At 46.3% G+C, this 27,164-nt stretch overlaps 2 protein-coding genes and 1 long non-coding RNA gene across 11 annotated transcripts in view; 1 reads left to right on the forward strand and 2 right to left on the reverse strand.

Annotated features, from left to right (window-relative positions):
* Nucleotides 1-13,775, forward strand: part of LOC310711294 (solute carrier family 2, facilitated glucose transporter member 5-like) — a 40,180-nt gene extending 26,405 nt beyond the window's left edge. For 2 of the 8 annotated variants that reach the window (XR_014528400.1, XR_014528405.1), the window contains exons 4-13: nucleotides 429-553; nucleotides 716-868; nucleotides 2,625-2,750; nucleotides 4,930-5,117; nucleotides 5,868-5,978; nucleotides 7,385-7,486; nucleotides 8,388-8,460; nucleotides 9,653-9,780; nucleotides 10,601-12,624; nucleotides 12,944-13,775. Coding sequence is in view for 2 of the 8 variants with exons in the window: in XM_083513072.1 (XP_083369198.1) it covers nucleotides 429-553; nucleotides 716-868; nucleotides 2,625-2,750; nucleotides 4,930-5,117; nucleotides 5,868-5,978; nucleotides 7,385-7,486; nucleotides 8,388-8,460; nucleotides 9,653-9,780; nucleotides 10,601-10,837 (1,243 nt within the window). In the remaining 6 variants the exon portion in view is untranslated. Of the gene's footprint in view, nucleotides 1-428; nucleotides 554-715; nucleotides 869-2,624; nucleotides 2,751-4,929; nucleotides 5,118-5,867; nucleotides 5,979-7,384; nucleotides 7,487-8,387; nucleotides 8,461-9,652; nucleotides 9,781-10,600 lie in introns of all 8 variants that reach the window. The other 6 variants (XM_083513072.1, XM_083513071.1, XR_014528401.1 and 3 more) reach the window with 5 other exon arrangements.
* Nucleotides 1-27,164, reverse strand: part of LOC310711460 — a 201,190-nt gene that overhangs the window by 3,823 nt on the left and 170,203 nt on the right. The window lies entirely within an intron of this gene.
* Nucleotides 14,935-27,164, reverse strand: part of CA6 (carbonic anhydrase 6) — a 32,040-nt gene continuing 19,810 nt past the window's right edge. For both annotated transcript variants that reach the window (XM_083513069.1, XM_083513070.1), the window contains exons 4-10: nucleotides 26,498-26,646; nucleotides 24,041-24,136; nucleotides 22,658-22,724; nucleotides 22,273-22,430; nucleotides 19,340-19,463; nucleotides 18,660-18,758; nucleotides 14,935-17,015 (exon numbers count right to left, since the gene is read on the reverse strand). In XM_083513069.1, coding sequence (XP_083369195.1) covers nucleotides 16,402-17,015; nucleotides 18,660-18,758; nucleotides 19,340-19,463; nucleotides 22,273-22,430; nucleotides 22,658-22,724; nucleotides 24,041-24,136; nucleotides 26,498-26,646 — 1,307 coding nt within the window. In that variant the 3' untranslated portion in view covers nucleotides 14,935-16,401. The remainder of the gene's footprint in view (nucleotides 17,016-18,659; nucleotides 18,759-19,339; nucleotides 19,464-22,272; nucleotides 22,431-22,657; nucleotides 22,725-24,040; nucleotides 24,137-26,497; nucleotides 26,647-27,164) is intronic.

Consider the following 27,164-nt stretch of genomic DNA (forward strand, 5'->3'; position numbering starts at 1 on the left):
AAAGCAGCAATCCCTCTTGCTGTTCTGGCTTCTGGGATAGCCGTGCCACGCCTCTTCAGGGCAGGGGGAGCGTTCTTCCCATTGCCCTGAAGAGGCTATCCCTGAAGCCAGGAGAGCAAGAGGGATCGGTGCGCACCTCCTCCTGAGCAAGAGGGATTGGTGCGCACCGATCCCTCTAGCTCTCCTGGCTTCAGGGATAGCCGCGCAGCCTGCATTCGCTCCATAAGATGCACACACAGTTCCCCTTACTTTTTAGGAGGGGGAAAGTGCGTCTTATAGAGTGAGAAATACGGTATTTCCTCTCAAGGTGAGGGGAAGTGACCTAGGCTAAGCCTGGCAGGACAGCTTGCTCTACTATGGCATTAACCATTAACTTAAACATGTTGGTTATATGAGATTGGTTATCCCACACCTCCCTTCCTTTCCAGAAAGGGCACCTTACTGATCAACAATGTCTTCTCCATCATCCCTGCAATTCTCATGGGAGCCTCCAAGGTGGCAAAGACTTTTGAAGTGATCATCGTCTGTCGGATCATCATTGGCATCTGTGCAGGTGAGCACAGTAGAGCACCTGTCTTAAGTTACCTTCTTAAGAAGGCCTGCCTTTCTGGGACCTCTATCCAGACCGTTCCTCTGGGGTGGGTTCGGATACGCTGCACCCTTTTGTTGCCGTTCCCAGATTCATCTGCATTTGTCTTGCTGTCTTTTCAACCAGGCTTGTCTTCCAACGTTGTCCCCATGTACCTTGGAGAGCTGTCTCCCAAAAACCTAAGGGGGGCCGTGGGAGTGGTCCCGCAGCTCTTCATCACCATCGGGATCCTTGCTGCTCAGATTCTGGGAATGCGGATGATCCTCGGAAGCACAGAAGGTAAATGAGGAATGCGTCGAATTTCCTGCTCTGATAGCATTTTATTTATCTGTTTAGAGGGGCTTTTAAAAACAAAAACAAAAACAAAAAAACCCTCTGCTCTTCAGCCAAAGAGGCTCCCAGAATTGCTTGCATTAAAAAAACAACAAGAACAAGACAAGCTACCTACTTCCCACATAGCTGTCAACTGTCCCTTATTTGGCAGGAAACTCCCTTATCCCAGCGCCGTGTCCCGCTGCTGTCCCTTATTGATGATGTCCCTTAAATTTCCCGGGTTTCAAAGGAAGCAGCTCCTCTCCCTCCCTCCCTGCTGGCCAGGGAGGAGGGAGGCTCCAACTGTGTTGCTTGGCTGCGTTGCTCACCCAATAAGGAGTCTCAGAACGACTGGGGGGTGGAGCTTGCATGCCTTGTGCCGATCAAATCGGCCGCGTTGCCTGGGGACTCGCCTTTGCTCAGCGCTTCCCAGCGGAGAGGTGACAGTGGTTTTCCTTGCTGCACCCCCTTTGCCGGGTTGCTGCACCGTGGGAACCACCGCTTGAGGCTTCGTTTGGCTGCTGGCTGGGCTTTCTGCCTTTGGCTTGGAGGGGCTCAGAAGTTGAGCATACCTGTGCCCTGAAAATCCCTTATTTTGGCTGCTGATCCCTTATTTCCGAGGCTGCTGGTCCCTTATTTGTAAGTTCACAGCTATGAGTTCCCAGAATTGCAATCTAAAAGACATGACACAAAAGAGGAAAGGGATAGGGAGGGTGGAGGAAAAGTAGAGTGAAAATAGTTGCAGAATGTGGGGGGATTGAATAAATTTGTGGAGGGCAAAGCTGCATACAGCTACTAGACACAATAACTTGCCTTCTGCCTCCAGCAACACAAGCAGCATGCCTCTAAATGCCCAAAGCCCTGGAGTTACTGCCTGTCCGTGTAGACAATACTGACCTCAATGGACCTCTGACCTGACTCAGTGTAAGAGAGCTTCCTGTGTCCAACAGGCTGCTATTATTATCTTGTGAACTACCCTGAGCTATTATGACGAAGGGTGGTATAGAAGTCTAATAAATAAATGGAAATAAAAATAGATGACTGACTTGCGCAGCACGTAGTTAAACTGTGGAACTGGCTTGACACATTTCAGGAGGTCAAGTCTCTAGACTGCTAATAGCCACAGTGGCTATGCTCTTCCTCCACTTGCCCAAAGCAGTAATGCTTCTGAATTCTAGTTACTGGGAATCGCAAGAGGGCTTCCCATAATGGGCATCTGGTTTGGCTGCTGTGAGGACAGGATGGTGCGGGTGGTGCTGTGGTCTAAACCACTGAGCCTCTTGGGCTTGCCGATCAGAAGGTCGGCGGTTCGAATCCACGCGACGGGATGAGCTGCCGTTGCTCTTTCCCAGCTCCTGCCAACCTAGCAGTTCAAAAGCACACCAGTGCAAGTAGATAAATAGGTACCACTGCAGCGGGAAGGTAAACGGCGTTTCCGTGCATTCTGGTTTCTGTCACGGTGCCCCATTGAGCCAGAAGCGGTTTAGTCCTGCTGGCCACAGGACCCGGAAAGCTGTCTGTGGACAAACGCTGGTTCCCTCGGCCTGAAAGCGAGATGAGTGCCACAACCTCATAGTCACCTTTGACTGGACTTAACTGTCCGGGGGTCCTTTGTTTGTTTGTTTTTTTACCTTTTTACCTTTGGCCTGATCCAGCAAGCTCTCCTCATGTGTCTTATTCTGTTGCAGGCATAGCAACATTTCTCTTTTTTCTCATGTTGCAGGCTGGCCAATTCTGTTGGGTCTAACTGGGATCCCTGCAGTACTGCAGCTTTTCCTGCTTCCCTTTTTCCCTGAAAGTCCCAGGTACCTGCTGATCCAGAAGGGAGATGAAGCCAATGCCAAAGCAGGTAAAATACCTACTTATAAGATACAATCTAAAATGGAGGGAGATCTTAAGCTACTGAAGGTAATGGGGACCTTTATATTTCCAGCTGTCCTTTGCCAACAAAAAAATTGCCGCTGTTTTTTGTGTTGGATATGTGCTATATGGTAATTTATGGACCTAATAGATATCTAAAGCCATTTGCGCATGTTGCCATGCAACCAGTCCATGCAGAATGTAGGCACCCTATATAGAGAAATGAGCAAACCAGTGATATTCTAGGGAGCAGGCTAGCAGGTGGGGCCCATTACTTACATCATAGGAGCCTACAAAACACTGTTGCTGTATGTAGGTTTTATTTTATTTGTTTTTTGTCTTATATTTTGGAAATGCACATCCAGTTGTTTTTTTCCTTTAAATTTTTTTGGCGCCCCCAAGAGAGTGGGGCCCTAAGCTATAGCTTGTTTAGCTTATACGTAAAGCAGTCGTGAAAGTAAAGGACGCCTGCTTCTTGGGAAAAAAGCAATGACAAACCTAGACAGCATCTTAAAAAGCAGAGACATCACTTTGCCAACAAAGGTCCGTATAGTTAAAGCCATGGTTTTCCCAGTAGTGATGTATGGAAGTGAGAGCTGGACCATAAAAAAGGCTGATCGCCGAAGAATTGGTGCTTTTGAATTATGGTGCTAGAGGAGACTCTTGAGAGTCCCATGGACTGCAAGAAGATCAAACGTATCCATTCTGAAGGAAATGAGCCCTGAGTGCTCACTGGAAGGACAGATCCTGAAGCTGAGGCTCCAATACTTTGGCCACCTCATGAGAAGAGAAGACTCCCTGGAAAAGACCCAGATGTTGGGAGAGGTTGAGGGCACAAGGAGAAGGGGACGACAGAGGACAAGATGGTTGGACAGTGTTCTCGAAGCTACCAGCATGAGTTTGACCAAACTGCGGGAGGCAGTGGAAGACAGGAGTGCCTGGCGTGCTCTGGTCCATGGGGTCACGAAGAGTCGGACACGACTAAACGACAACCAAAATCTACCACTGGGAGGGAGGCTGGATAGAGAAGAGCAATATGAAACTGCATCTAACAAGTGTGTATTTTACTACCTGCAAATTGCTATGGAGGCATACAAACAACTCCTTGCTCGGTTATCCTGTCTCTGAGAGTGGTAGGATATCTGTAAAAAGTCCAAACTCATAACTTAAGGGGCAGCTTCTTGCTGGTCAAACCAAAGCTATCTCCTGTGGCCTGAGCTCAGGTGTGACACAGCATCTGAATACCTGTGGGCCCTCCCAATGACGCTGAACTCCAGCTCCTGTCGATGCCTGCAGGGGCTGATGGGAGTTGTAGTCCAAAACTTCTAGAGAATGGATTGACAGTGGTTTTCCAAAGGGGGCATTACCCACCCAGGGGAGAAGTGGGATTCCTGGAGGGTGCTGGAGGTGTAACTTACTAACAGTCTTTGAATTGCTGGATCAAGTCCATCTATTTTTGTTGAATTAATTGAACTAGTTTTAATTGGATTGTGAATAAATGTGCGATTAATCATTACCAGGGGTGCCAACTTGGATAAAATATTGGAGAGGGGGGCAGGTAAGACCTGCCCTACATAATCACAAGACGTGGTTCACGCACATCACTTGAATGTCAACGCCTGTCAACTTCGGGGGTGCCCGACTCCCTCAAATATTTTATTGATCGTTACTGTTTTATTGATCGTTACTGTTTTAAATGTTATTGTGTTACTGTCTTCCTTAGTGGGTTGTGCAGACCGCTATTCTGAATACAGTGGTACCTCGGGTTAAGTACTTAATTCGTTCCGGAGGTCCATTCTTAACCTGAAACTGTTCTTAACCTAAAGCACCACTTTAGCTAATGGGGCCTCCTGATGCTGCCGCCACACCGCCAGAGCACGATTTCTGTTCTCATCCTGAAGCAAAGTGCTTAACCCGAGGTAATTTTTCTGGGTTAGCGGCGTCTGTAACCTGAAGCGTATGTAACCCGAGGTACCACTGTAATGCCTTTTATAGAGCAACTGGGCAGGATGGCACTGGGGTTGGGTCTATGGAACCAAGGACCCATGAAAGTTTAGGAACCGCTGTTGTTCATGAATGAAAAACCTTGTGAGTGGCGTGGGCTCCAGTCTTTTCTGCCAGGTTCCTGCCACCTTGGTGACCTTCCTTCCTTCCTTCTTCCCATCCAGCCCTGAAGAAGCTGAGGGGCTGGGATGACGTAGAGGAGGAGATGGAGGAGATGCGCCTGGAGGACCAGGCGGAGAAAGCCGAGGGGCGGATGTCCGTGCTGACCCTCTTCACCTACCGAGGCCTCCGCTGGCAGCTCATCTCCATCATCGTGATGATGGCGGGGCAGCAGCTCTCCGGGATTAACGCAGTAAGTAAACCAGCATCCCAAGTAACACTTGACCATAGTTGGGTGTGATGGGCCTATCTAAGCCTAGCATCCGGATTCCCATCATGCCTAACGATGGATGCTTAAGAACATAAGGAGCCTGTTGGATCAGGCACAGCCTGTATTTTATACTGTATGTTATGCTGCTTTTACAATTAAGTGTTTTAAATTTGTTGTTAGCCGCCCTCAGCCTGGTTTTTGAACAGGGGAAGGGCAGGGTATAAATAATTTTATTATTATTTATTATTATTATTATTATTAGTATTATTATTATTATTATTATTATTATTCCCATAGGGGCATCCGGTTGGCCCCAGGGTGCTGGACTAGATGCTCCTTTGGTTTGATCCAGGCGGGCTCTACCTATGTTCTTACTCACCATTTGCTTCTTGCAAGAGAATCGGACAAATTTACAGAGGTTAAGGCTAGCAGTGATGCCTCTGAATAGCAGTTGCTGAAAACTGGAGGAGAGCAGAGAGCCCTTCTTCTGCTCAAGTCCTGCTTGCGGGTTTTCCACAGCCACGTGTTCAGCTACGGTGAGAACAGGACGCTGGACTATTCCTGCATTGCAGGGGGTTTGACTGGATGACCCCTGGGGGTCCCATTCCGACTCTTACCATTCTGTGATTCCATTGGACCGATCCATCTCGGCACTCTTCTGACGTTCAATGCTTTCCTGCTTGTGGGCATGACTGAATTTCGGTTGCTTGTTTGTCTTTCATCCAACTCCAGGTCTACTACTATGCTGACAGTATCTATAGGAGCTCAGGTGTGGAGGAAAATGACGTGCAGTTCGTGACCGTGGGGACAGGGGCCGTCAACGTCGTGATGACGGTGTTAGCGGTACGGCTTACCATGTTCATTTATTATTATTATTATTATTATTATTATTATTATTATTATTATTATGCACCAGAGCTGGGTTAGGTGCTCGACCTGTGTGGGGTGGGGAAGCTTTTTATTATTATTTATTTAACAAAGTTTATATTGATGGTAACAACCTGGAAGCAAGAAATATTAACATTATCAAGAAAGGGGTTTCAAGGTGGCAGCCAACAAACAGCTCCTTCAAACTGCTCCTCTGATAAGCTTTTAATTTAACCTTATTAATTAATTGATTGATTAATTAATTAATTAATTAATGCATGCATGCATGCATTTAACATTTTAATACTTTCCTTTTATCTAAGCAAACTAGTAAATATTCCTGTAGTGGGGATTAAGCTGCTTTTGTTATAGTCATGCTACTAAAATGATCACTTAAAGAACAGGTTGAAAAACAAGTAGTGAAAAATTGTTTATTAGCACCTCACATTGCAACTCCCTGGCTATTGATAATTATGCATGTGCCGTCACTGGGGTCTTTTTCGCGCCTGTTAAAAACATTTTTGTTTTGTCACGCTTACCCAGATATCTAAAACGCTGGTGTGTTTTTTAGGTTTTTTGCTGGTTTTGATTTTTTGAACGTTTTAAATAGATGTTTTCATCGTTCTTGCCAATAATTTTATTGTTTTGTTCTGCTTTGAGGATTTTTACAGTCAGAATTTTATGAAATAAATCATTTCATTTCAAATTCACTTTTAGGAATGAATAAATAAATAAAAACAAACCCATTTAAAGTAGTAAAATATGTACATATGAACTAATAGTGTTCACTGCTAGCAGCAGTTAAGAGGATCAATACTCCCTACACATAGGCGCCGACTCCATGGGGCTTGAGGGGGCCCGAGCCCCCTCAAAAATTCGTTTGGGGGGGCTCCGCCCCCCAATAATCTCCGGCGCCCCTCCAGCAGAGCGCCATCGCCGCCCCTCCCCCAGCCCAAAATGCACAGGGTCGGGCTGCATGCCTCCTGCCCTCCCTCCCGAGCAAAAGCTCCACCCAATTTCCTTCGGAGCTGATTAATAGGCGCAGCACACTCTCCCCTATTCGCTCACGAGGAGGCGGCGCCACTTTATTTGCATATTCATGAGCTTATTTATTATTCATGAGCTTTCCCGGGCCCCCCCCCCAATATTTTTTATAAGTCCGCGTCCCTGTCCCTACAGCTGCATAAAGTAGTTTGTAAAATAGCAGAGTGTGAAAACTGCAGGGATCCAACATGAAAAGCCCCGTTGGACTCAATGTAGGGAGCTTGTCTTTAATCTCCTGGTGTAAGAATTCCATAGCTGTGGTGCCACCACCGAAAGGCCCCCGAATGAATCCCTTGCACACAAATTTACAGGCTGCTCTCTTCCTCCCTATCTTCTAGGTCCTTATCGTCGAGTCCCTGGGGCGGAGAATTCTGCTTCTGGCCGGTTTTGGGATCTGCTGTGTCGCCTGTGCTGTGCTAACGGTGGCTCTGAATCTCAAGGTGCGTTTAGTGAGCATCTTTGCCTGGGCGTGGGCGAGGGGCAGCTGTCCTCACCAAGATTTTCTGCATCTATAACATGCAAGTACCAACCACCGTGAAGCATAATAACAGTCCTCTCCTCCACCCTTTCACAGGCATAGATTATTTAATAGCCATAGGCCTGGGTAAAGAGTAATATTTTTGCCTGGTGCCTAAAGACATGCAATGATGGCACCAGGCAAGCCTCTATGAGGAGAGCATTCCAAAGTCGGGGGCCACCACAGAAAAGGCCCGTTCTCTTGTTGCCAGCCTCTGAACCATAGCTGTCAACTTTCAGATTTGAAAATAAGGGATCAGCAGCCTCACCTATCCCAGGGACAGTCTATGGGATATCTAACAATCCGGGATAGCAGCGGGAAGCAGTGGGAAACGGCTCTGGAATAAGGGAATTTCCTGCCAAAAAAAGGGAAGGTTAACAGCTATGCTCTGAACCTCTATGGGATTGAGGACATAGAGAAGGGCCTCAGATGACAAACACAGGATCCGGGTCAGTTTGTATGCAGAGAGGCAAGCCTTAAGATATTGAGGTCCTGTGTATTATTATCTAGAGTGTTTGTACTCCACCTGTCAGCCAAAAAGGTTGGCTGTGCCTGTCACCTTCCTGCTCCCTAGTCCCAGTCTTGCCTTTCTAGAAATCAGTAGGAAAGAGGAGGATGTGGGGACAAGTAGTTAGCTCCGCCTGTTATTGCTTCTTGGGTCAGCCATTCGTTGAGCTCTGGCTCCCCCTACTGTCAGGCTCCCTGCCTTCCGCCCAACAGGCACCAACCTTCACTGGCGTTCGATCGCCCTTCTTGTTTCACTGTTGACGCCTCAACAGGGAAACTGAGAAATGGCTCTAAACAGCAACCCAATTCCTCAACAGCACATCAACGGGATGCCCTACTTGAGTATAGCCTGTGTTATCGCCTATGTCATCGGACACGCTATCGGAGCCAGTAAGTATGCTCAGAAAAATGAATGGTTTCCTTACATCTCTATAGTATCATTGCTGGTGCGAATCAATCATTTCCCTTGCTCATTCAATCCTTTGTACCTCAGGCTGGGGGAAACTCCTGTCTGGAAACCCCAGGAGCTCCTGCCAGATGGTGTTGATAACACTGAGCTAGATGCACCAATGGTCTGACTCTGTACAAGGCAGCTTCCTATGTCCCTGTATCTTAAGGGAAGGGCTGTAGCTTAGTGGTAGAGCATCTGCTTTGCATGCAGAAGGTCCCAGGTTCAATCCCCGGCAGAGTCATCATCATCATCATCTCCAGGCAGGGCTGGGAGAGACCTCTTCCTGAAGCCCTGGAGAGCTGCTGCCAGTCCGTGTAGACCAGGCATGTCCAAAGTCCGTTTTGGGGGCCTGATTTGGCCCACCGGTCAGTTTAATCCTGCCCCTGTGGCAGTTTATTTCCTGGGGTAAAAGCTCAACAACTTCAACCCTAAAAAAAGGACAACAATTTTGGTTGGTCCTCTGGTCAGCCCTCATGGCCCTTCACTTCATCAGATCTGGCCCTCTTTGAAAAAAGTTTGGTGTAGACAGTTCTGAGCCAGGTGGACCAATGGTCCGATTCAGTAAAAGGAAGCTTCCTGTTTATTGTGAAATTGCTTTGAAGTGCTTCATTGGAAACCATTCACAAATGTAAAGCAATATCGTAACGCCCTTGTACAAATCTATGGTGCAACCTTGCTTCAAAAAGGCTGTTGTAAGGTTGGAAAAGGTTCAGAAAAGGGCCACCAAGACAATTAAGGGAATTGAATTTTGGGCGATTCCAGACAGATAAAAGGAAGTCCTTCTTCACATTGTTAAACTATGGAGCTCCCTTCCAAAGGAAGCAGTGATGGCCACCAACTTGGATGGCTTTGAGACAAATTCCTGGAGGAGATAGCTATTGATGGCTACTAGCCATGATGACTATGCCCTGCCTCTACAGTTGGAGGCAGTCAAGTTTCTGAATACCAGCTGCTGGAGACCATGGGAGGGGAGAGGTCTCTTGTGTTTGAATCCTGCTTGCGGGTTTCCCACAGGTTGGCCACTGTAAGAACAGAATACTGGACCACCTGGGACACTGGCTTGATCCAGCAGGCCTTTCTTACGTCCTTACACACGATAATAAATAATCATCCCTTTCTCCCTTCTCCCAGGCCCGATTCCGAGTGTGATGATAATTGAGATGTTCCTCCAGTCGTCTCGCCCAGCGGCATTCATGGTTGGAGGCTCTGTTCACTGGCTTTCAAACTTCACAGTGGGTCTGGTCTTCCAATACATGGATGTAAGGAAATCATGGATTCGTAACATTTCTGCTTAAGGCGATTCAGTTTTATACAGGGGCACAGAATATGTTTCTCTTTGGGGCAGCCTTCAGAGCATTACTCTGATTTAGCCAGCCCAGAGGCCTCCACTTTTGTCAGGATCAGATTGGGACCCTCCTGGCTCCTTCTAATCACTGGATCCCTGATGGCTTAGAAGCTGTAATACCGCCCTTTGGCCATCTAGTGTGGTGGCGCTGCAGTGCAGGCCAATTCTTTTCTATGCAAATTGCCCTGGGGTTGCCACTCTAGGCATCCCAGCCATGCTGTCGAAATTCCCTACTCCAAGTCCCTAAATGCTTCCTGTCGGATTGTTCATGGCGAGTGCTAGCCTTTGACAATGGTAGACATTCGCCAAGGCCCACCCTAGCAGAATCAAATGGTAAAGTTTTTCTGCTTTGGGTTACAAGAGGGGAAGGGAACATTTTGCAGCTCGGGGGCCATGTTCCTTTCTGTGCAACCTTCCAGGGGCCACATGCCACTGCTGGGAGGGGTTACACGACAGAGATTTGCTTCTCTTCAATAGAGGGTTGTCAACTCAATGTAGACCCATTGAAATGAATAGACCCAAGTTTGTTGTGTCCATTAATGTGAATGGGACTACTCTGAGCAAGACAAGCACTGCATACAACTCAGCGTGGTCCTAAATCAAGCCAACATCCCAATGCATTTTGAACCTGGTGATGGTTCTTCTGGACTAAAGAGTATGAAAAACAAAATCAGTTTCCAGTAACTCATCTCATCTCTCTCTCTCCTGTTCTCACTTATTTTTCCTCTATATAGCAAGGACTCGGGGCCTATTCCTTCCTCATTTTCTGCGGCATCTGCTTGCTCACCGTCATTTACATCTTCCTGGTAGTCCCCGAAACCAAGAACAAAACCTTCATGGAAATCAACCAGATTATGGCAAAGAGGAACGGCACGGAAGAAGAGGCGGACAAAGAGGAGCTGAAGGATTTCGCCGCCATCTCACAGCCTTACAGCAAAAAAGCCGAGGCGCAGAGGAACAGCGCCCTTTAAGACGCCTCTGGTCCCTCGCCTAGGAGTGGCTGAAGCCCAACTCTCCTCCAGCCATCTTGGTGGCAGATGCCATCCTTCGAATTTCCTCTCCCTCCCCGCATTGTCGTGGGCGAGGTGTAAATAACCCCGTGTAGCTGTGCCCTGCGGTACCCTCCTTGCTACATCCTTCTCACATGGACAAAAACTCCCACCAGCAACCCCCCAAAAAAGATACTGCCCTTTCTCTAGCATCAAAGACTTTGCCATTTCTGGATGCCTTGCCTATAATTCACCTGTTCAAGACATATTTCTGAAGAACCAAGATGGGGAACTTCTTCCTAATTCGGAAGTGTTTCCAAAGATGGTAACTGAGTTTGGAGGACGTTGGCAAAGTGATCTACAGGCAGATGTGTCTTTGGTTGTTAGGCTGCTGTGAATCCGTCTGACCTGAGATTCACTGTGTGGCTGGACCCAAAATCCTCTTAGAAATGTAGCGTTTCCTCTCTGCATTTCAGCCCAGGGGGAAGCATTTCCTTCTCATGAAGCCATGCTGCTTACACTGGGGTAAGGTGAACAGACAATTCTTCTGCCTTCACATCCCATAAACTGAAGCACGCGCCTGGAGATGTACTTGGAGGTGACTCAAGATAATCTGATTTTAGACACCTAGCATGCAATTCCTCTTTGCCAAAGGCGGAGGACGTGCCAAAATTCAGTGCCTTCTAAAAGATACGAAGAATAATCAAGCGAGGCTGCACGGGAAAGTCTCACAGAGCTGGAAGGGGCCTCAAGAGCATTCAACTGTGTTTAACAATTTTCCATGTTATGTGGAAATCAGGGACTTTGGCTGAGGCTTTGACACCCCGTATCACAGCAGTGGGGGACATAATTGTGCCCCCCAGCCCCTCCGCCATTGACCCACAAGACCATTTCAGCCAAGCCATACCCACAGGCCGGGTATGGAGGGTTCCTAGTAGACCCATCAAAGAGAATGAACATGACTACCTTAGATTCATGCATTCCAGTGGGTCTGCACCGAGCATAATTCGGTTGGATACAATCCTGAGATCTTGTAGGACGTCAGGTGCAGGCAGGTAAAAGACCTGACCCAGCCAAAAAGGGCTTCACCAAACCTACCCACCCCCCAACCAGCCCTAGTGCAACACAAGCCCAGAGGCCTTTCATCTGCTGCAGCCCTTATTTTAACTCTGCTTGGGGGTGGGCATGTGACAGAGTCCCTGTTTCATTGCAGGAAGCCCTGCCAATGGAAAAAAGTGAAACTCGATATCTGTCCAATGCCTGCACTGGCATTTCTAGCCTTAAAAAGCCCCCACGCCCAACTTGATGGGGTTCCTAACGAGGTCTCAAATGACACAGTGGACCCAGAATAATTCTGAATTCCTTGCTGGAGAGAGTGCATGTGTTTACAGCGGGGTCAAGATGTTTTGGCACCTATCTCTGCTCGTTAAGGAAGTGAAAGGAGTCTGTTACAACACAGTTTTTAACCTCAGCTCTTCCCCTGCTGCCTTGGTATCAATTGCCAGGCTATAATGGTTATAACTAAAACACTAATTTTAATCATTTTGATTGTCATTGAAGCACAAATGGAGCTCTAATTTTGATTCAGCCTTAGCTGAAGAGGCAAATAAGTCTAGAAGGCAGTATCTCTTGAATGCCTTCCATCTGACGGGCTTAAGATTTTGCTATCTGCTTTTCCTGAAAGTAGACATTTTTCTTACCACCTAGAAACAATCATAAAAATTTGCAATTTAATTTTAAGCACAATTTGTGTGCTTTACACTTACCATGTGCTTTAAAAAGTGGTGAACGGGTGTCCTTGCTTGTGGATGAAGTGAGGAATACAATACACATTTGAATTTTTAAAATTATTGTTATTTTAGTATTGAACTGGGGTTATTTTAGAGGGGAAAGCAGGTTTTTAGGATTAAGGGATGTATAACACACATTCTAAGGGACACAGGTGGCGCTGTGGTCTAAACCACTTGAGCCTAGGGCTTGCCGATCAGAAGGTCGGCGGTTTGAATCCCCGCGACGGGGTGAGCTCCCGTTGCTCGGTCCCAGCTCCTGCCAATCTAGCAATTCGAAGGCACGTCAAAGTGCAAGTAGATAAAAAGGTAAGGTAAACAGTGTTTCCACGCGCTGCTCTGGTTGCGCCAGAAGCGGCTTAGTTATGGTGTCCACATGACCCGGAAAAACTGTCTGCGGAGTGGACAAATGCTAGCTCCCTCGGCCTCTAAAGTGAGATGAGCGCCGCAACCCCAGAGTCGTTCGTGACTGGACTTAACTGTCAGGGGTCCTTTACCTTTAGCACACATTCTGGTTTAAATCTGTGTTTTGCTGCTCTACGCCCAGCAGTGTGTTATCTCAGCCAAGGGTTACTGGCCAAGTCAGTGGAGGCTGGTTCATTAAGGGCAAATCTATTTGCCCTAAGCCACACTCCACCTGCCTGCTTTATTACTCAACAGAAAGTGTAGCTTCTTTCCCTTTAGTTTCAGTATTGCCCTTATAGAACCGAATGGAGGAGGGTGGGGACAAAACTACAGTCAGACGGCTCTGTCTGTCATTTACTCTGGCTCCATCTGCTGGTGAGCTCCCTGTCTTACACCCTACCAGTTCCAACGGGAACCAGCCACCCACCTCTGGGCCAAGGAAGGAAATGGGAGAGAACTGATAAACACAGAAGGTTTTTGTATCAACAGAACTAACAATTTCTCTCACACTGAACAGGCTTGATTCTCCTGGGTGGTGTGTATATATGGAAACAAACCAAAACCCCTTCCATATAGAAAACTCAGATTAGAATAGTGTTAACCTAGCCTTGCCCTTGACATGCTAGCTTTCCACATGCAACCTGAAGTGGCAGAGCCAGGTTAACCACCTGTGTGTGAATTAGGCTTGCCTGAGTGGGTCCCTTTTCCTGGCCCAGTACTAAAGATTTTTTTTTAAAAAAAAAAAAACAACCCAGAACAAAGGGTTAATTGCTTTAAAACAAGGCAAATTGTTGGTCCATCTAGCTCAGTGCTGCCTACACTGACTGGCAGTGACTCTAGGGTTTCAGGCAGGGGATATATTCTCAGCTTTACTAGGAGATGCTGGGGGACTGAACCTGGGACCTTCTGTGTGCAAGGCAGATGCTTTACCAATGAGCTATGGCTCTCTGGGGTTCCCAGTCTTATCTGGAGCTGCCTGGGATTGAACCTGGGGCTCTCTACATGCAAAGCAGATGCAGCTATGGTCTCAGCCGCACACTCCATTAATTGGGATGCTCAGCTGGTCTCAACGATCAAGGTGGGCTCTCATAATTGACCCAAGCTGTCCTAAGGAATAGGCAATGCAATCAAATGCTTCTTTTTTCAAGAATTTTGAGTCCCAGCATGTTCAGTTGATCTTGCTGCCCAGTAAGTTTTGAGCTTCAACCTAAATCTCCCAGTTTTATTAGGGGTTTCTGTTTACTCACTGTCTGCCCCCTCCCATCCATTTTTAATTGTTGCTTGTTTGGACTTCATATAACAAGAGACACAAGTTAAATCACAATATATGATTGATCTTCAAGTGCCTCCAGATTGCCTATTATTAAGCATCCATTTTAATACGTTTGCAAGAGGTTAAATGAATCTGCATCACAGCAAGTATTAATTCAGTTTCCAGCTCATTTCCTCCATCACTTTCCTTACTGCAAAAAGAAAAGTGGATTTGTTCTACAGACACTCCCAAGCAACTATAATGGTGCAACCTGAATTTGCCAGTACATGATTGAATCCCTCTTGAAAATAGTGACGGTCTGGAAGCGTCCTTGGTTTCAAGGTGTATGGCGAGTTTCTCACCTGCCCCACAAAACAACAAAACAGTATTTGTCTATGAACAAAGGGGAAGTGTGTTTAAAAAGACAATTTTGTAAAAGGAGTGGATATTGTGTGTGTTGTTTGCTGGTTGATTGCTATTTTTCATCTCCCTGGAAGGGGGATACATTTTGTACAAAAGATCATTGTCTATTTTTGTAAATAGAGCAAAAAATAAAAAATAAAAGCCATCTTATAAAGCCTGGAAAAAACACAAGGATGTTTAGTGTTGCTAAAACTCAGGAATGACAAGCCAGGTTTAACTGGTACATACTTTATTATCATTATAACATGGTTGTACTGCCTCTACGAGCCAAAGAAGAAAACAAAAAACCCCAAACATGTTTGTTTTGCCATGAAATGCACACAGCATTGATTTAATCCCCTCTCCAGTTTCCCAGGTGGAGTTGATTGAGGTTAAGCCCTAAGGGGTTTGCAAATAATTTTGCTTCAAAGAGATTCCTGTGTCCTCCTGTTTTCATAAACCTAAGCTCAGCACTCTGATCACACCCAGATGATTTATCCAATCAATGCTTGGAGGCCTGTAAACCTCTCTAATTTAAATTCAAATGTGGTTTTTCTCAGGATCACGCCCGCAGGCTAATCTTCCCTTCCGAAACAAAATGGCAGTAACCATATATCAGGAAGTATATATGTCTATCCATGCATGAAATAAGATTCAGTTGCGTATTTTGAAACAATGTCACCAATACACACACACACATCAGGATCCTATGAAGTACAGATGTGGCATCAATGACACCCATGCAGATATGAAAGCCTGTCTCCTGGAGGATATGTTTTCGGGACTTAAGACAACAGGGGAAGCAAGGATCTAGGATGGCTCTGAATCATGCAAAATGTTTAGGCAGATAGGTAGTCATCACACACTATACATTTAACACACTCTTACACCGCTTTTTAACAAGACATGGCTTCCCCCAAAGTAATCCTGGGAACAGTAGTTTGTGAAGGGTGCCGAGAGTGGTTAGGAAACCCCTTGCCAGAACTATAGTTCCCAGCACCCTTAAACTACAGCTCCGAAGATTCTCTGGGGGAAGAGAGTGGCGTAAGGGCAGCATTCAATGAATGGTGAGGATGTGACCCAAACTTGGGGATGGGGATGGGAAGAGGGTGGGGGTCTCCTTCCCACCCCTCACATTAGCCACACAGGGATAAACCTGCCAGCTAATCTAAGGCTTTGTCTATCTCTCATCACTGCCTTGATAAGGACTCTGTGTGGCACAAATAGGTGGTTTACTTTCACTTCTCCCAGGGTTCCTCTCTACAAGGATTATCATGCTATGAAAGGAGAAGTATCTGAAACGCAGACAATTCTACATGATCTCACAATCAACAACAAAAAATCGAGTACAACCAGAATGAGGTTTTCTTTTTCTCTCCACCTCTCGCCCTCTCCTGCAGTTTATGTGTTCATTTCCATTCCATGCTGACATAATCGGTAATAAACATGAAAGAAATACGGGGCATTCTCCTCATCGCATGGCGAGATTTTCCTGCAACGAGAATATCCCCTCCTCTCCCCTCAAGGATCTGGCCCAGTCATTAGAAGACCTAGAGAGGCTCTCGGCGTCGAAGGAGAATCAGTCTATAATCTGGATATCTTGAGGGAAAGGTGGGGAGTAAAGACTACATTTGCGTCCCAACCAATCAGGGGTGTTTTTTTTAACCATTCAGCACGGATTCATGCCTGATCAGCGAGAATCACCCGCAGCTGGTGTCAGCATCCACCACCACTCCCCCCCACAGGGTCATGGGTGTTTCCCCCCAAGATATGATATCCCCCTTCTGGTTGTCATGTTTGCACAAGGTGAGCTCCTGGACGTCATCGTTGTCCAGGAGGCTGCTCCAGAGATTGACGTGGCTCATCCATCCAGAAAACGGGTTGGCGAAGATGTCCATCACAGGGTTCTTGTATTTCCCAAGGAGCACCTTCCCGCCGCTCTGGATCACGTAGCCTCTCTGGACGTCCTTGACCGTGCCCTTGGCTCCGTTGACCCACAGGTTGACGGTGCCCGAGTCAGAGGCCCAGGTGACGCAGTGGTGGACCCACTCCTCGGACTTGCGGTGCAAGTCGAACTGCACCGAGGTGCCCCCAATGGACACGCCCACGCCGATGCCCACGGTGACCACCAGCTCGTTGTCCCTCTCCGGGGTGGAGTAGAAGAAGACCGTTTGCCGCCCTTCGTTCAAGTTCTGGGCCCAGAAGCAAAGCGTGAAGGTTTTGAGCATCATGGCCTGCAGGGGGCGCACCTCGGCGTAGCTGGCCGTGTTGTCGCGGGAGAAGTAAAGGGCTTGGGTGTGGACCGGGATGTGACCTGGAAGAACCAATCAGAACCTCTCAGGTGTGGGCTGGGTTTGAACGGACACTTGGGACAACCCATCGGAACTGCTCGTTCTGCGATAGGCTGGTCCTCTTCTAGCAGAACCATAACCCACTGCCGTTTGTTTAAGGGGATGTGAGCAGCTGGATGAATTCAGGAGGAATTTGAAAACATTCCTGTCCTAAAATTTACAGCATGCTGTACGTTGAAGGAAAATTATATGAAAATGATGTATCGCTGGTATTTAACACCTGCTAAATTAGCAAAAGGGGTGCGGGTGGCGCTGTGGTCTAAATCACTGAGCCTCTTGGGCTTGCCGATCAGAAGGTCGGCGGTTCGAATCCCCGCCACGGGGTGAGCTCCTGTTGCTCGGTCCCAGCTCCTGCCAACCTGGCAGTTCAAAAGCACGCCAAAAATGCAAGTAGATAAATAGGTACCACTCCGGCGGGAAGGTAAACGGCGTTTCCGTGCGCTGCTCTGGTTTCGCCAGAAGCGGCTCAGTCATGCTGGCCACATGACCCGGAAAAACTGTCTGCGGACAAACGTCGGCTCCCTCGGCCAGTAAAGCGAGATGAGCGCCGCAACCCCAGAGTCGTCTGCAATTGGACTTAATTGTCAGGGGTCCTTTACCTTTTTAAATTAGCAAAAATGTATAGAACTGCTTCAAATGTATGTTGGAAGGAGAAGGAAGGCACGTTCTACCACATGTGGTGGATGTGCAGGATAATCAAAGCATTCTGGGATATGATATACAATGAGTTGAATTTTTTTTTATTAAAATAATGTTTGTGGAAAAATCAGAAGCTATTCTATTAGGAATTCTAGATGCAGGAATACCAAAGGAGTAGAAAAGACTATTTATGTACGCAACGACAGCAGCGTGGGTACTACTGGCCCAGAGATGGAAAGAAGATAAAGTCCCCACCAGGGACGAATGGCTGATAAAGATGATGGATTACGCCAAAACGGCAGAAGTGACCAGGAAAATCAGAAACCAGGAAGATAGAAACTTTATCAAGGAATGGGAAAAAATTATAAGTTATTTAAGAGAACACTGTAAACAACTAAAAACTTTGGCAGGATTATAGCAACACTTGTGATATATGAAAAACTAAAGTAAAAATGGATTTTTAAGATAAATGGAGAAACTATAAGATGCAGTAGAAAAAGTTTGAAATGGAAACCATGGAGGGGTGGAGGGAAATCTAAGGGTTCAGGGAATCCTATATGCTTATAATTATTAATGTTTAAATTCAAGTGTATATTGTAAAACTGAATAAAAAAATTTTTTTTTTAAAAAAGAAAACTTTCCTGTCCACCCAGGCATTTAGTAGCTGAGGGATGCAATTCCCGGTGACCCAAAGATCACTGGATAGAAGAATGTTTTTAATTGCAACTGGGGTTTTTTAAAAAGATGTTTTCAATTGTTATCATTTTTAAGTGTTTTAACCTGTTTTAGAGTGTGTTTGCTATGGTTTTGTTTGTAAATCTGTTTGGTGCCCGGGGCTCCTTGGAGAGGAAGGTTAGGGCCTAAATCCAATAAATAAGAAGTCTCCTAGCAACTTGCAAAATTTAAGAACAGAAAACGTGCCATAAATAATCAGGGTGTGGGGAGGGAAAGAAGTCTTATTCTCTTACCAGGTTTCCCCATGATAGCCAGAACGTGCTTCTTCATCGCCTGCAGCTGAGTCCGTATTTCATCAAGGCTGGAAGAGACAGTTGACGGGTGACACATTTCTGGAGCGATGGAAGGATAATGATAGTTAGGCTTAATCCTCTTCTTATTTTTATATACAGTACAGTCGTACCTTAGTTGTTAGCCGCCCTGAGCCCGGTCTTGGCTGGGGAGGGCAGGGTATAAATAATTTTTTAAATTATTATATGAACAGCTTAGTTCTCCAACGTTTTTGGCTCCCAGGCGCCGCAAACCCGGAAGTGACTGTTCCGGTTTGCGCACTATTTTTAGAAGCCAAACATCCAATGGGGATCTTCCTGCAGCCAATCGGAAGCCATACTTTGCTTTCTGAAGGTTTTGGAAGTCCAGGACTTCTGGAACAGATTCCGTTCGGCTTCCAAGGTACGACTGTAGTCTCAGCAGTGCTTTCTGCATTAACATAAGGCAGGCTTATGCTAGGCTCTTGTGCTCGGGTCTTGCTTGGGTGCTTGCCACTGGGGCATGTGGCTGGCCACTGTGAGAACAGGGTGCTGCTATATGAGCCTTTGGCCTGATCCAGCAGGCTCTTCTCATGCTTTTAAGGCCTAGGGTCCTCCACTCCTGTCGCCTGCCTCCCTGCTGGCCTTAAGCTACTCAATTGTACCTTTGGTAACCTTGGCTTGGAAAGACGATTGGACTATCCGGTCATTGAGGGGCTGGACGTGGCGGTAATCGTTCCTCAGGGTATTGTTCTCCCAGTCCAATAAGGCATTCTCCAGCAGCTTAACCTACCAAAAAAGCCAAGCAATATGTTCAAGAAAAACAGGAATCTCCTCTTCCTTGACATTCCACCTCTGTCCTACCTTTGGAAACAGAACTGCAAGGCCCCTTCCTATTCCAAGGCTTGCTGAAGACTCGACCTAGAGCCATTCCTCTTGGGAACAGGAGGTAGACAGGCTGCAACATTTAAGTGTTTGGATTTGATATCCCGCTTTATCACTGCCCGAAGGAGTCTCAAAGCGGCTAACATTCTCCTTTCCCTTCCTCCCCCACAACAAACACTCTGTGAGGTGAGTGGGGCTGAGAGACTTCAGAGAAGTGTGACTGGCCCAAGGTCACCCAGCAGCTGTATGTAGAGGAGCGGGGAACTGAACCCGATTCACCAGATTACGAGTCCACTGCTCTTAACCATTAGACCACACTGGCTCCCTGTGTGGTATAGTTTAACATTCTGCTGCAGCATCTTTGCTGGTTTCTCTTTAACATTGCTTGGTTTTGAAGTAGGAGATGGAGCAAGCTGTTTGCTGGGGCTCACTAATCTACTCATATAGAGTAATAAATAATAATTGGGACCCCTTTACCTAAAGGAACATCTTTCCTCATATGAACTTGCCTGGGCCTTGAGATAATCTGGGCCTTGTGCGTTAACTCCAGAGGGTGGAATAGCTCCCTGTGGGATGGTTATCCCAGGAAAGTCCACTCGACTGTTAGAATTCCCGCTCCATGATTGCAGTCATGGGATTTTTGTCTATCACATGACGGTGTATGTTTTGACTCCACAGAGTGGGAAGTGACGGAAACAGGATGTTTGTGTTACTGTGTTCCGTGAAGTGGGACTATTGTCCTTTGTTTTTTCTCTTTGCTGTCTGATGCAAGAGAGAGAGAGAGAGCCATGTTGCAGTGCTCCGTGTGTGTTTATATGTAAATAAAGTAGATTAGCCAAAATGCTGAGTTGCTGAGGTCTGTTATGCAAGCTGCGAAGACTCTGTGGATCCCAAAGTGTGCCAATGTCTGTTGGCATCGGTCGCTGTGATGTTCGGGCAAAAGAAAGCTTTTGAAGCTCACGAACAATCAACCAGGAGCGAGGGAACATGCCAGTCAGGCATGTGTCTCTGCCAGGGTCCTACTCGAGAGTAGGACGAGCTCCTGACACCAACATCTATTTTGACAGCATTGCCATGCCAGGCAAATACCATACTTTCCCGTGTATAAGACGATGTTTCTTATTAAAAAGTTATGTTAAAAATTTGGGGTCGTCTTATACGCGGATAATGCATAGGGGGAACATGGGATTGGTTGCTGCCGCAAGCCGGAGATTGTCAGTGGCTATTGGGCGTGTTATTGGTGGTTGCATCAAGGGCTGGTGTTGATTGGCTGTCGCTGCAGGAATTGGGTGGGCAATTGGCAGCTTCTGCCAGTTAGGGGACAGACTAAAGGTGGCTTTCGCGACGCACGCAAGTGGCGGGGTAGGTCAATTGGGTGAGTGATTTTCAGCATTCCCTCCTTAAAAAAATCTCAACAACTCTGCCTCCCTCCCCCCCCCAAAAAAAGCTCAGAAACTCTGGGCAATCTCCCCCCATTTTTTTAATTTGGAGTAGCCCAAAACAGGGGTGTCTTATACACGAGGGTGTATAATACGATACATTCTTGCTTTCCCAGGTGTTCTGGTTGCCCCAGTGAATTGATGTTTTAGCTGAGTACACACCATCCTTTTGAAGCATGTGGTGTCCCCCAAAGAATCTTGGGAAATGTGGAATCATAGAGCTGGAAGGGATCCTAAGGGTCATCAAGTCCAACCCCCTGAAATGCAAGAATATTTTGCCCAACATGGGGCTCAGACCATGTAGTTTGCTCCATCTCGGTGATAAAATCCCCAGCATCTTTAACCACCTATAATTCCCAAAACTCTTTGGAGGGCACAATGTGGCATAAATGTGCTTTAAATGTATGCTGTTTACATAGCCTACGGTTTTAATATGTTTTATACATTTATATTACTGTATTATAGGTACCCCTGCCCGTACGGGCCAGTCGTGTCCGACTCTAGGGTTGCGTGCTCATCTCGCTCTAGAGGCCGTGAGCCGGCGCCGTCCGAAGACACTTCCGGGTCACGTGGCCAGCGTGACGAAGCTGCAGCTGGCGAGCCAGCACCAGCCCCGGACACGGAAACGCTGTTACCTTCCCGCTATAAAGCGCTACCTATTTATCTACTTGCACTTAAGAGTGCTTTCGAACTGCTAGGTGGGCAGGAGCTGGGACTGAACGATGGGAGCTCACCCGGCCGCGGGGATTCGAACCGCTGACCATACGATCGGCAAGTCCTAGGCACTGAGGTTTTACCCACAGCGCCACCCGCGTCCCTAACCTTGCTGTAAATCGCTTCGGGGATTTACCGTATTTTTCTCTCCATAAGACACACTTTTTTCACTCTTAAAAACTAAGGGGAAATGTCTGTGCGTCTTATGGAGCGAATGTGTGGTCCCTGGGGCTGGGGGGGCGGAACCCGGGCTTCCCCCGTCAGTGACAGGCTGCCCTTCTCCCTCCTCGGGAAAATCCCCCAAGAGTCACTCACACACACACACACACACACACACACACACACTACGTGGCTCGTGAAAGGGAGTGCTGAGCAGAGTCTGGGATGCAGACAGGCTCTGCTCCGCGCTCCCTTTAAATAATATTTCTTTTCTTGAATTCCCCCTCTAAAAACTAGGTGCGCCTTATGGAGCGAAAAATGCGGTAATTCTGAAAAACGACTGATAAATTCAACAACAACAAAAGGAACAGACAGACCAATGCAGACCAGTGCTTTCTTACCTGCGTGTGAGACAGCTTGATGGGTGAATCAAATATAGTCCAAATCACGTTCTCTGTGCAGGGAGGTGTGGTCAGAGAGCCCTGGTATCTATAGAAATTGGCAAGGTTTTCTGGAAGCATGGACAGGAGATCCAGAGTGTTGAGTGTAGTTGACTGCCCTAAAAAAAAATACACACACACACACACACACACACACACACACAAAAGCTTAGCAATTTTATGCAATATCTAAAGCAGATCAAATACTGGGTGACTGCTTTCAGCAGCTAGCTAGCACTGCAGCGATATCCCATTGCTCAAAACCAGGGTGGTAAAGAATCGAAATCAACCACCTTCATCTTGCCTGACCAAGAAATACCATGCCAAGGTTTAAAGGGAAACATACCTGCATACTTGATTTTGGCCAAGTTGGCAATGAAGTCGCTATAGTAAGTGTTTTCTAGGTTGCCATCCTGCAAGAAAGAAGGGTGGTATTTTAAATGGGTCATGTTTAAATGGGAAAGGAATGTGGGGAATGTCTATATTTTTTTGATGGAACCCCTTATATAGGATTTGTATATAAATTTCCCCTTGGCTCTTTTTGACAGCCCATGTAGGACCAGAATGGATAGTTGGTCCTGGGGAATATTTGACGTTTCCCCCCCTTATGGCTTTGTTCTATGTTGTTGTTTAGTCGTTTAGCCGCGTCTGACTCTTCGTGACCCCATGGACCAGAGCACGCCAGGCACTTCTGTCTTCCACTGCCTCCCACAGTTTGGTCAAACTCATGTTGGTAGCTTCAAGAACACTGTCCAACCATCTCGTCCTCTGTCGTCCCCTTCTCCTTGTGCCCTCCATCTTTCCCAACATCAGGGTCTTTTCCAGGGAGTCCTCTTCTCATGAGGTGGCCAAAGTATTGGAGCCTCAGCTTCACTATCTTCACGATCTATAGGCTACCACTAAAATGAGGCTGCATTTTAAGCTGTGTTTTAAACTGTATTCTAACATATTTTAATCAACTGTTTTTGTTCGTTTTTTGTTTTGTTTTTTAATGTTTTTACTGTATTTACTGTATATTCAGTGTCAGCCACCCTGAGCCCAGACTTGGCCGGGGAGGGCGGGGTATAAATAAAATTATTATTAATTATTATTATTATTATTATTATTATTATAGCTCAGTGGTTATAGCACCGGCTTTGCATGCAGAAGGCCCTAAATTCAATACTCCAGATATGACTGGGAATATCACCTGCCTTAAATCCTGGAGAGCCACTGACAGTCTGAGTGGGCAATATTCAGCTAGATGGATCAACATAGGGCAGCTTTCTATGTTTTCTCTCTCTCTCCACTCATTGATAATATGCTTTACCACAAGCATCCCCAACCTTCGGCCCTCCAGATGTTTTGGACTACAGTTCCCATCATCCCTGACCACTGGTCCTGTTAGCTAGGGATCATGGGAGTTGTAGGCCAAAACATCTGGAGGGCCGCAGGTTGGGGATGCCTGCTTTACCACTACATTTTGACACAGGGAAAAGCCACAGAGATAACATTCTTTCCCATTTTGCAGTTTCTTTTTGTTTGGCGCCCCCTCGTGGTTTCTCTCTCTTTAAAATCCAAATTGTTTGCAACAGCGTGCAAAGCATTCTCGCCAGAAGAAGAAAAACGAACAAACTTTCCACCAATTCTAGATCTCAGAACCTGGGCAACTAACTTTTGGGAATCTGAAACTTTCCCCAAATGCATCTTCAATTTAAATAGATAGATTCCACCTGGATTAGCCACCTACCGCAAAAAGAAAAGCCAGAACTGCCAAGCCATCCGGTTGAACCTTCGCTTGCTCGATGCTTGCATACTTGGCTGAGTTGTAATGGACGATATGCAGCTGGGGAAAGGATAAGGATGGCAGTGGTTAAAAAGCCAGGCAAGGCCATTAGCTGAGTGGTAGAGCACATGCTTTGCACACACACATTTGATGCTAGATTCAGGTAGGTAGCCGTGTTGGTCTGACGCAGTACAAATATATTAAAATAAATAAATAATAAATGTCCAGTAGCACCTTAGAGACCAACTAAGTTTGTTCTTGGTATGAGCTTTCGTGTGCATGCATGAGGTGCTACTGGACATTTTATATATATATATATATATATATATATATATATATATATATATATATATGCTTTCGTAGATTTTCACGGGTACAGGAATGCAGGTTTTGGTGTCTTCGGGTGTCTTCCCGTGTAAGAGTTGGGGTGTCTAGGCGACGTTTCGACGAGGTCTCACTCGTCATCTTCAGGCTGGTGCTTTCGGCTTCTTGTTACTGGAACAGAGCTCTGTTCCAGTAACAAGAAGCCGAAAGCACCAGCCTGAAGATGACGAGTGAGACCTCGTCGAAACGTCGCCTAGACACCCCAACTCTTACACGGGAAGACACCCGAAGACACCAAAACCTGCATATATATATATATATATATATATATATATATATATATATATATTTTCTACATTTGATCCTGATAGTCTATGGAGACATAAAGTTGTTCCAAGCCATTCTTCAATCATATAGTTTGTCTGTGAAACGAGAATCATTATATCATTATACCTTTGTGTCTCTCTAGTTTGATTTTGTTTTTAAGCAACAATTACAAAAGGGTAGCTGTGTTATTCTCCTGCAGGAAAACCAAAGCTTTTTCCTGCCTCTTTACAGACTGACCAATTTATGATTGCATGAGATTTCCTGGACAATAATCCACTCTGTTGGATGCCTGATCCATGGCTGGTAGCAATTGTAATCAATGGGGGTCAGAAGGAAAAGAATTGCATAGAAGGTGTGTCTGTGCTAATTGCACTCTTAACAGGCCATTCACACCCACAAAAGGTTGCCCTGATAACACAGACATCTTGGCGTTGGTAAGTGAATTAGCATTTGTAGAGCGATTAACAAGCAAAACAAAGCAATCTATTCTCCTGAGTAAAACCAAAGGTGATGGTGCTAAACCTCCTGAAGAATTGTTAATTCAGAGGCTGCAGGTCTCCCTTCAATTTATTCCAGTAATAGGAAGTGATGGTAAAACTCTCTGTTCCTGACACTTGAAGAGCAGGCCAGATGAAGACATGTTGAAGCCCTAACATAAGTCAAATTTAAAAGGGCCCATAGCACTTAAAAAAATAATAATAATTATGGCCCCTCACAGAGCTACAATTCTCAAAAAATTACAGCTCCCATAATTATTTGGGGGAAACCATGATTGTTGCATGTGGCAGAAGAGTGCTTTAAATGTATGCATGGGTGTGGCCTTAGATCGCTGGTTTGTGGTCTGCAGCACAACCATAACATTTGGTGATTTTTAATTTTTTTGTATTCGGAGGCCCCTCGTGATCTGAGGCCCTATGCTCTGGCTAACTTACTATGTGCTCAAATACCACACTGCTAGAGAGTGGCTACCAGTCAGTCGGCAATACCAGGCTCAACTGGAAATAGTCTTGACCTGGTATAAAGTACCTTCTGCTTTTCCTATGGGTTTGTGAGTGCGGGCGTTTGGTTTTCCCCCTTTTTCCTCTGCATGGAGGCAAAGGAAAACAACCCCTGGAAAAATTTTCCTGAGGAACTAAAGACATTATAATGCCAGAATTCGATCTCGTGCCTTCAAACCGAGTGCTTAAACAGGCATGTGTCAAAATAGGCAACTCCCACCCATGACCAGAACACAGCTCAGATAGAGGAAAAGCTTGTCTGCCCATTTTCGCCTCTGGCCATGCCCACTGCCAGCATGTAGCCCTCTAAAAGCTGCCCAGAAGGGTGTCTTTCCAAAGCTAGGAGAGCTTCTGCCAGCTCAGTGTTGTGGTTAAGAGTGTCAGACTACGACTTGGGAGACCAGGATTCAAGTCTCGGCTCAGACTTAAAGCCCACTGAAGAACCTAGCGCACCACCTTGAAGAAGAAGAAGAAGAAGAAGAGTTTGGATTTGATATCCCGCTTTATCACTACCCTAGGGAGTCTCAAAGCGGCTAACAATCTCCTTTCCCTTCCTCCCCCACAACAAACACTCTGTGAGGTGAGTGGGGCTGAGAGACTTCAGAGAAGTGTGACTGGCCCAAAGTCAGTCAGCAGCTGCATGTGGAGAAGCGGGGAATCGAACCCAGTTCACCAGATTACGGCTCTTAACCACTACACCATACTTGAGCTCCCTGAAAGGAAAGCTGGGATATAAAGGGGTGGTAATAACCAAACAAGCAATTAAATGTACCTCAGCAATGTACCTCATCCCATCCACTGTGTGTTCCGAGCCACTGGTCTCAAGATCCATTCCTCCCCAATGGAAATGGAACTGGACAGCCGTGAAGGTCCCAGGTAGCCCTTTGGTGATGGTCATGGTTGAAGGAAGGTCTATCTGGACTGGGAGGCAGAGTGAAAGCAGGAAGTGAGGTCACGTAGAAAACAACTCTGTTACAGCAAGGCTGTAATAACCGCATGGGTATTGATTGATTGATTGATTGATTGATTGATTGATTGTTCCACTGTTTGATTTTGTTCCTCGTTCACAACGTGCAAGAGCAATGTAAGTGGGACCTCGGGTTAAGTACTTAATTTGTTCCGGAGGTCTGTTCTTAACCTGAAGCACCACTTTAGCTAATGGGGCCTCCTACTGCCGCTGCGCCGCCAGAGCACGATTTCTGTTCTCATCCTGAAGCAAAGTTCTTAACCTGAAGCACTATTTCTGGGTTAGCAGAGTCTGTAACCTGAAGCGTATGTAACCTGAAGCGTATGTAACCTGAGGTACCACTGTAAAATAATGTTGCAGTGTTAACCCTTGGTAACTTTTCTTTTCCTTTTAAAAAGTTGCACTTGTGAAGGTTCCCTTGCTGGCCAGTTCTCCCCAGAACTGTTAGAATATTTGTGAATGTTCCATGGCA

The sequence above is a fragment of the Podarcis liolepis genome (assembly GCF_965112155.1).
Source record: "Podarcis liolepis genome assembly, chromosome: 7".
Classification (NCBI taxonomy): domain Eukaryota; kingdom Metazoa; phylum Chordata; class Lepidosauria; order Squamata; family Lacertidae; genus Podarcis; species Podarcis liolepis.